Below are 9,921 nucleotides of genomic sequence, written 5' to 3' on the forward strand. Positions count from 1 at the left end.
ATCTAATAATTATGTTATAACCACCACAATTATCAAAGAATTTAATAAATTAAATAAAAATCTTTATTTAATTTTCAATTAATTCAATAATAAATTTTTTTCTTGTAAAACTCATTTTTACCATAAATAATTAAAATCATATTGTAATTATTTATTTTACAAGAATATTATTAATTTTCAAAAAATTAATTTTTCAAAAGATAAATTGAATTAATTTTCAGAAAATATCAATTTAATCCAAAGTTTTGAAAAATCAGAAAATTGCACCATAGGTCGAAACAATTCAAGCCCAATAATCAGCACAGTGCCCGAGGCGTTCTCGGACAGCCGCCCGAGCACTGCCCAAACGTTTCGGGCAGTCGCAGGCATGCTGTGCGCGCAGGCACCCGCGTCGCGCTGGCCGCGCGCTCGCTTTGCGCACGATGCCGCAGACGTTGTGCTGACGCTCCGCGTAGCTCCTGCGCACCGCGCGCACGCTGTGTGGACTCTTCGCGCACGCTGCCGAATTGTGCGCAGGGTCGCGTACGGTCTGCCCAAAACAGTTCCGGGCAGATTCAAAATTTTTTTTGATTTCTGGAAAATTAAATTTTTTATGGTGCATCAATTTTATGAAAAATTTTCTTGTGTGGTTAGAAATATTTATTCAATATGATTTAAAACCGTAAGATATAGAGAACCTGGCTCTGATACCACTGTTGGGATCTCGGTTTTCTCATGCCTAAAATGCAGCGAAAGTTTTTAAAATTTTTTAGATCTTGACATTCAAGATATATTTGAGCACTCCTATGGTTTTAAAAATTAAACATTCAAAGGATGTTTAGTAATGGGGCAATTAAAAAAATGGGATTAAGACATAAAATATTTAAAAAACAAGGACTCTGACTTTTTTTTTTTAAAAAGAAGGAGTTGACTCTTGATTATTACATTAAACCTTAATTAAACTTCTAACTTCATAATTTAATTGTTCTCTTCTCTTTCTTCTCATTCGATGCACATTTTCCCCAATTACCAGCTTCCCAAATTTAAAGACCTCATCTACCGCATCTACTGTTTCCGCTTTACATTAAATCAAAATTGACCACCTGTTGATGCTCAGCTGTTGTTGTGCTCATTCCTCAGATCTAGATCTAAATCTACTCCCGCATATCTTGCCCTATTCTTCTGTATTTGAAGACCAATTCGTCTGTATTTGAAGAAAAATCATAGTAAGTTTTCTCCATTTTCTTTGAACCTCGTTCATTGTTTTCTTCATGCAGTGATCGACCAAAATTAAGATCAAGAATTTTTTTCGACCCATTTAAGTTGGTCGATCGAGAAGAATTCTTCTTGGTCGACCAAACTCTTATTGGTCGACCAAGTTTGGTCGATCAAGAAGAATTCTTTTCTTGTTCGACCAAACTCTTATTGGTCGACCAAGATTGATCGATGAAGAAGAATTCTTGATGTTCGACCGAAATTAAGTCGGTCGACCATGATGTATTCTTCTTGATCGACCGACTTAATCGCGGTCGACCAAGAAATTGTTTTTGGTAGACCTTGTGTGGACAGGTTTTTTTTATTATTAAAAATTTTGCCCATTCTAATTATCATATTTTTTGGTGCATTTTGTAGATATGCCAACAGTTATTGTTGTTCATTTCGATGGGAAATGAGAAGTGATGGAGGAGCTGGTATATAAATGGAATCCAGGGCCCAATTCAAAGTTTATTGCTATTCTAGTGGAGGATGATATTTATTATTTTGAAAATTTAAAAAGTGAACTATATAGAGCTGGGAAAGTAGAAGACACTGCCAACTTGAGGTTGAGTTATCTTCTAGATTTGCCGTGCAACATTCAACCGATTTATATAGAGAATGACCATGATTTGTATCTTGGTTGTTCGAGAATTAGGCCAGTGCTTCAAGTTGAAATTGAATGTGTTACTTCTTTTGATGTTTTTGATAATGTGCACGGATATGGTATTGATGAGAACAATTGCAATATTAATGAACATAGACATTTTGATGATTATTTTCACTTGAATATTGATTCTGTGGATCGTAATAATAACAGTGATTTTTTCGACGAAGCATGGATGCCATGCATGTGGATCGTAGTAACACAGACGAGTTATATGATGAAGCACGTAATGACGCAAATGAGGTCGAGGCAAATGTGGTTGCAAGTAATGACGCAAATTTTGTTGCAGATGTGGATATTGATAATGACACATTTTCATTCACGGATGGTTCAAACTTGTTTGTTGGTCAAGAGTTTCCAAACCGAGAAGCGGTGAAAAAAGAGATAATTAGAATAAGTTTGGAAGCTTTCTTTGAATTTGAGATGGTTAAAAGTAGCCAAAAAGTGTACGCCGTAAAATGTATAGTGTCTGATTGTAAGTGGAGAATCTGGACCTCAAAAATTCAGAATGATTCACGTGTATTCTCCGTTCGAACATATTGCAACACACACATATGTGGTTTGACTGGGAGACGAAAGAGAATCCGTGGAGCGAGTTCTGCTGTTGTTCGTGATATGTTGGTGGATAATTCCAAGGTCATCCAGTGCCAATTGTACCAAACGCGGTGATGGCGATGATGCGCAATAGTATGAATGCTGATATATCATACTACAAGGCTTGGAAAGGGAAAGAACTAGCAGACAATATGTTGAAAGGTGATCCTACGAAGAGTTTACTAAATTGACTTGTTATTTGCACATGGTTGAGCAGATGAATCGAGGAAGCATAACATACATATTTGTCGAAGAGGAAAATCGATTCAAGTATATGTTTCTTGCCTTTGGTGCATGCGTCAGAGGATATCGAAGTATACGGAAAGTTGTATCAATTGATGGTACGTGGCTGAAGGGCAAGTATAATGGTGTTTTACTGGTGGCATCGGCACAAGATAGAAATTATCACCAATATCCTTTGGCGTGGGGAATCGTAGATTTCGAGTGTACTTCTTCTTGGAGTTGATTTTTAACGAAGTTGTTAGCAGTAGTACCAGACGAGGATGAACTGGTGATAATTTCAGACAGGCATCAGGGAATCATTAATGCGGTTTCTACTGTCTATAGAAATGTGCATCATGGTCATTGTACGTGGCATTTATCCCAAAACATGAAAACTAGATGAAAAAAGAAGGGTGCAACTGAAATGTTTTTGCACATTGCAAAAATTTATAAGACTTTCGAGTTTGATATTGCATACAATGATTTTAGGAATAGATATCCTGAGGCAGCGCAATATTTGGACAAGAGAGACTCACTTGATAGATGGACTCGAGCATATTGTCCGAAGACCCGTTACAATATTATGACAAAAAACGGGGTTGAGTCGATCAATGCTAGATTACTTGAAGAGAGGAAGCTGCCAATCATTGCCCTCTTAGATTCTTTGCAGAAACTGGCCTCATCTTGGTTTGCCCGATATCGCCACGCATCAATTGCAAGTAACACTAATCTGACCCCTACTATCGAGGGGATTCTTCGTAGCAGGTTCACAGATGCCCATGGAATGCAAGTTTTTGAATTAGGACATCTGGAGTTTGATGTTAGGAATCATGGACATTCGGCCATAGTGGACCTGGAATAAAAAAGATGCACATGTCGATTTTTTGATATTGATAGAATCCCATGTCCTCATGCCATCGCAGCTAGTTGATTAGCCAAGGTTGATTTATATGATCTGTGTTCAGAGTACTATTCTACAATGTCATGGTGCATGGCTTACTCAGAGACTGTGTATCCCGTTCCGGAAGAAAATGAATGGCCACGCAACATTAATTTTCCATTGGTGTTGCCTCCTTTGTTAGAGAAAAGAGTTGGCAGAAGAAAACAAAACAAAATTCCTTCAATCGGTGAATTCAGCCAGAGATAGAATCATATGCCGGAAGTTATGGTCGAATTTTAACTTCTGATGGTCGACCATTAGCCTGAGGGTCGACCAAAGTTTTATTTTTGGTCGACCATTAGCTTGATGGTCGACTATTAGCTTGATGGTCGACCATTAGTTTTTTTTTAATTTTTAAATTGATATTAATAATTGTCGAAAATATGTAACATAATTGTGAAATTAGGATAGTTGTGAGATTATGATTCCGTGATTCATATGTAAATTAAAACATATAACATAATGCAATTACGATTCATATTTTTTGTAAGATCGTGACACATGGCAATTATAACATATAACATAATCGTGAAATCACGATTCATATTTTTTTAAATGTAACATAGTTGTGAGATCGTGACACATGTCAATTATAACATATAACATAATTGTGAAATTACAATTCATATTTTTTAAAATATAAAAAAATGTTGAGATTGTGATTCTGTGATTCATATGCAATTTAAAACATATAACATAATCGTGAAATTACGATTCATTTTTGTTAAAATGTAACATAATTGTGAGATCGTGACACGTGTCAATTATAACATATAACATAATCGTAAAATTACGATTCATATTTTTTAAATGTAACATAGTTGTGAGTTTGTTACACATGTCAATTATAACATATAACATAATTGTGAAATTACGATTCATATTTTTTAAAATATAAAAAAATATTGAGATTGTGATTCTGTGATTCATATGTAATTTAAAACATATATTATAATCGTGAAATTAAGATTCATTTTTGTTAAAATGTAACATAATTGTGAGATCGTGACACGTGTCAATTATAACATATAACATAATCATGAAATTACGATTCATATTTTTTTAAATGTAACATAGTTGTGAGATCGTGATACATGTCAATTATTACATATAAATTAATTGTGAAATTACGATTCATATTTTTTAAATTATAACAAAATAGTGAGATTGTGATTCTGCGATTCATAGGTAAATTAAACATATAACATAATCATGAAATTAAGATTCATTTTTGTTAAAATGTAACATAATTGTGAGTCCGTGACACATGTCAATTATAACATATAACATAATCGTGAAATTACGATTCATATTTTTTTAAATGTAACATAGTTGTGAGATTATGATTACGTGATTCATATGTAAATTAAAACATATAACATAATCATATTTTTTAAAATGTAACAAAATATTGAGATTGTGATTCTGTTATTCATATGTAATTTAAAACATATAACATAGTCGTGAAATTACGATTAATTTTTGTTAAAATGTAACATAATTTTGAGATCGTGACACATGTCAATTATAACATATAACATAATCGTGAATTTACGATTCATATTTTTTTAAATGTAACATAGTTGTGAGATTATGATTATGTATTCACATGTTAAAACATATAACGTAATTGTGAATCGACCAAGAAACCCTAAACCCTAAACCCTAAAGCACAGCGGTCGACCAAAAGCACAGTGGTCGACCAAAAGGACAGTGGTCGACCAAAAAGCACAATGGTGGTCGACCAAAAAAATACTAGGGAATTACATAACAAACAATGTTTGTCCAATAATTACATAAAATTGTCCGATACATCACAACAATGACCAATCATTAAGGAACATATTATAAGCTAAAAAATATCTAAACTCAGATACTATTCTATCATCTAAAGTTAGTACTAATTGCTCACTCTTCCTAGACAAAGAGTATCTAGCAACAGCTAACACAAATGCTCCGGAATCTTCACTGTGAAAAAAAAAAGAAAATGAGAAGTTATTATTTACTGTATAATTAAAAAAAGAATAATGAAGTTATTATATTTTAAATAGAAAGTTGACAACGTACTGTATAATCTTGGCACTGAATTCATCATGTAGTTTTATATTCCATGGCATCTCGGGGTGTGGGTTGTTCCCAACAATGGATAGCAGACGAGCAGCGTTTATAAGTATAAGCTCTATTTCCTCATTCAGATCTTTGAAGTTGGGATCGTGCCTTCGCTGCAAGTCATATATAATGCACTTATTCACCCCTGTAATGAGTTTTAGCAAAAACCAGCGCCTATCTCTGTCGACAGGGATGAGAATTCTTCGTGCCTTTTGCCACGAGAGACAAGGTCATTCTGGATCACTACCTTTCACTATCCTCACCATCCCCACCAGTTTCGTGTTGAAAACGTTATCTTTCTCTTCGGCCAATACTGACATCGAAGTGTAGAAATGTCTGTCCATCAACGACACATCTGGCGACATCACTTCAGGATGTCGGATCTGCATCTCAATCCACGGAGAGCTTCGTCGATGTGCTGAATTCAACAGAACAAAAGGTTTTCAATGTTTTAAAATAAGTTTTCTACAAATTTAAAAGCTTTGTAAATGCTTACAGAGATAGTGACACGCGAGTTTGCGATTGCCATGGGCCCATAGAACGACTTCTCATATTCGGCATAAAAACCTCGAATCCTACTTGGCGAACGGTCGAGCATCGATGCCCTAACTTGCGCTAGCGAGTTGCTTATCTTCAAGTGTCACGGTCTCCGCAAGTGGCCTCACACCGTCATCTATAATTGCCCCAAACTGATGGTTCGCTGCGTAAATTGATCAATTGTAACAACTTTAATGCAAATATGAACAATAAACAAGGTATAGTGTAATAACCTCTCGACGTGGTCGCCTCGCCTCCTGGAGTCACTTGAATATCTAAAAACAAAAAATATATTGTTTAATATACTATACATAAATATAAATAAAAAAAGTGCATTACTTCACCTTCTGCGGACTCCTCTGTAATGCCTGGAAGGTTAGGCTCAAATATCTGTTGGGTTTGGCTACTACTGCCAATTTCCCTACCCAGATTATCATCCACACCTAACAGCGTACATTAAACAAATTAAAATAATAACAACTTTAATAAAAATATGAATAGACAAGGTGCAGTGTAATAACCTCTCGACGTGGTCGCCTCGTCACCTGACTTACGCGCATCCGGAGTCACTTGAATATCTAAAAACAAAAAGTTTATTGTTTAATATACTATACATAAATATAAAATCAAAAAAAGTGCATTAACTCACCTTCTGAGGACTCTTCTGTAATGACTGGAAGGTTAGGCTCAAATATATGTTGTGTTTGGCTACTACCACCAATTTCCCTAGCCAGATTGTCATCCACACCTAACAGCGTACATTAAAAAAATTAAAATAATAATGAAAATTCTACTAAATCATTCTATTACATAAACATAAATATAATTAATAAAATTAACTCACCAAAATCTGCCTCGGATGATTTCCTCTTCCGCCCTCTGCTATAGGCTATGCTATAATCTTTGTCCTGATGCATTGGCATGTTAGACCTCATCTCAGCAAAACCAGCTCTAATCTGTTCAGTCAAACTCAATCTCAACTCATTGAGACCAAGATTTAAACTCGATTTCAAGTCATCTAAAGCCTGATTTATATTCCTGATACATGCCCTGGTCTCAATAAATCATGCTGAAATCTTAACATGCATAGACGTAACGGAATCCTCCAGTGCAGTCAACCGCCTCTCGAAATGATGCTCCAAGGGTGATGGGTGGCGGGAAGGATTGAGTCCAAAGTGGACTCTAGGGCCCGTACGCATATGAGAACTGGTGCTAGAGCTGGATCTATTGAGATAACCAGAACGGGTGCCGGAAACATCCGGAGATGCATGTGCAGAAGGCATATGCTGGACAGATCTACTAATATCACCATAAACGGTGCCGGAAACATCTGGAGTTGAATGTGCAGAAGGCGTGTGTTGTACCGAGGGAGACTCCAGAGGGTGCTCGCTACATATGACTGTTTTACCTTGCCTCCAGAGCTCGAGTACCCGAGTGATGACCGCATCAGGCGCAGAATCAACAAAAAGCCCCGGTCGTATAATACGGTGAAACAAGCTCCTCAGGAGCAGGAGTCAAAAATCCAAGACAATCCTGCATATAATTAATAACAGATCAGATTAATTAAAATTAATGTCCACGGTTATTATATCAAATCAATTCATATTACTTACATCTATAGTACAATCACCAAAGGCTGCAGTGATATCAACAGCAGTTGGGGCACGGTTTGACGGCCACGTGTTAGTCACCCACTGAAACATCCTGGGCAACATTAAACCGTCCACATTTCTTCTCCTTGCAAACTTTTGTGCCACGCTTGGATAACATTCATAAGAGAGGATCTGTAACATAAATTTCAAACAATGTTACTAATATAAATAAAGATAACAAATCCACTTTAACATTCAAAAAATAATATACCTGCAGAGACAGAACAAAACCACCGACAAGGAAGCTGTCTTCAACTTCTTTCCGTCCCTCTGCCTCGGTGAGGTAATTATATCGTCCTAAAATGTCCTTCTTCAAACATCAGACCGCATCCCGATAGGCTACTCTACCCCAGGGATAAGGTTGAACTTATCCAAATCATCTACAAGCCTCAAGTATTTAGGGTCGATCTTCATCGTCTTTTTCCTAGTTTCCTCACCGAATACGGCACAACAGAAGTATAGACTAGCCATCTTTATCTTCTCCACGTCTATACCAGTCTCATTCTGCTCTTGGACAATAATCTTTCCCTCCAAATCACTCAAAACAATCTCAGACTTACCGGAAAAGTGTGTGGTGCCAAATACACCTCTATCTGGTAAATCTTCGGGCTCTATAGCGCAATCGAGACCCGTTATTAAACAATACTCCAACAAAGAAAATCTAACATGTCTTTTGCGCACCACCATCCACAAATCATTACTACTACTATCAACTATATGATTACTCATTAAATACCATAGAATTTGACTGAAAATGTTAAAATCTCTATAATACCTAACCAAATACCAAAAGACGACTGCTCGAAAAAATGGGTTCTCTCATCGTTGTTCAAATAGCGATGAATCTTCTCAGCAATCTCTTTATATCTCGATTGAATTGTCAATTTGCATCGAAAAATTGCATCCATGCCTAGTTTTCTCGGCAAATAGACCTATGACAAAAAATAAATAAGTTAGTAAACTTAGGAAAAAAAAACGTTACTAAAAAATGTGTGGTCGACCAAAAAGATTGGTCGACCACAATCATTTTGGTCGACACCAACAAAAGTTGGTCGACCAAACCAACTAAGTTGGTCGACCAAAAAAAGTGGTCGACCATAAAAGTTGGTCGACCACAAAAAACCACAGTCGATACGCACACACGCAGCAAACATAAATCACAAAAATCGACAAAAACTCAGAAGCAACAAATCGAAATAAACGCGAAAATTACCACATTTTCGTTTGCCATTCCTTCGATTGAGTTTGCGTCGCCTCGAGGGAAGGGTTTTTCCGGGAACGAAGGGTTTACGGTGGGAGGGTTCTCTGTTAGTTTTTTGGCAAAGATGTATGTTTAATCGTGTGTTTAAAGATTTTAAACATAAAACACAGGGACATAAAGGTAAATTTACTTATGGAACTTTTTTTTAAAAAAAATTACAGTAGAGTCCCTTTTCCCTAATTTTCCCGTTTAGTAATATACCTTAGTGAATAATTCACTCGACTCAAACTACTCCGGTATTAGCGGACGTAGCTCTTGTTGTAAACTCCGACGAACATTATTCGATCTACTAATTTGGTCCACGACTGGAATATTTATTCCTCTTCTAACCTGCACTTGAAAGCATGGAAGATGTTTTAACTATGAGATCAAGAAAAAATCAAAATTGCTCAAAGCCATTTGAGAGCAAAAGGGACGACCGAATTTGGAGACCTGCTGCTTCTAAAGCTTCGGTCCTCTCATCATTAACCAACCAAAGTAATATATATTTTTTATGTTAACTAATAATTACTTCCTTAATTAATCATATTAATTAAGTTAATTAATGATTTCAATTGCCATTACTTGTTTCCTCCGAAATTGCATGCAGTATAATAATAAAAAAAATCATTATTATATTTTCTAATCCATATTTTACTTAATTAATTAGATTAATTAAGTTAACTATAGATTCTAATTGCATGCCATATATTAGACCAATCTCGAT

The 9,921-nt window shown here is 35.9% G+C and overlaps 2 protein-coding genes across 3 annotated transcripts; both read right to left on the reverse strand.

Annotated features, from left to right (window-relative positions):
• Window positions 1-832: 832 nt before the first annotated feature.
• LOC142533447 (uncharacterized) lies at window positions 833-7,520 on the reverse strand. Of its 2 annotated transcripts, none has more exons than XM_075640209.1 (5): window positions 7,147-7,520; window positions 6,952-7,050; window positions 6,824-6,880; window positions 6,647-6,745; window positions 833-1,183 (listed from the first exon to the last, which is right to left on the reverse strand). In XM_075640209.1, exons 1-5 carry the CDS (start codon window positions 7,235-7,237, stop codon window positions 1,134-1,136), a joined length of 396 nt encoding a protein of 131 aa, XP_075496324.1. In that variant the 5' UTR covers window positions 7,238-7,520; the 3' UTR covers window positions 833-1,133. The 2 variants fall into 2 exon arrangements, with proteins under 2 accessions (XP_075496324.1, XP_075496325.1); XM_075640210.1 differs by having other exon boundaries at window positions 6,642-6,745; window positions 7,147-7,519.
• Window positions 5,446-6,443, reverse strand: LOC142533855 (uncharacterized). Its single transcript, XM_075640766.1, has 3 exons — window positions 6,029-6,443; window positions 5,724-5,878; window positions 5,446-5,624 (listed from the first exon to the last, which is right to left on the reverse strand). Exons 1-3 carry the CDS (start codon window positions 6,152-6,154, stop codon window positions 5,471-5,473), a joined length of 435 nt encoding a protein of 144 aa, XP_075496881.1. The 5' UTR covers window positions 6,155-6,443; the 3' UTR covers window positions 5,446-5,470.
• Window positions 7,521-9,921: the final 2,401 nt, after the last annotated feature.

Source organism: Primulina tabacum, chromosome 18 (assembly GCF_025594145.1).
Source record: "Primulina tabacum isolate GXHZ01 chromosome 18, ASM2559414v2, whole genome shotgun sequence".
In the NCBI taxonomy this organism is placed as follows: Eukaryota; Viridiplantae; Streptophyta; class Magnoliopsida; order Lamiales; family Gesneriaceae; genus Primulina; species Primulina tabacum.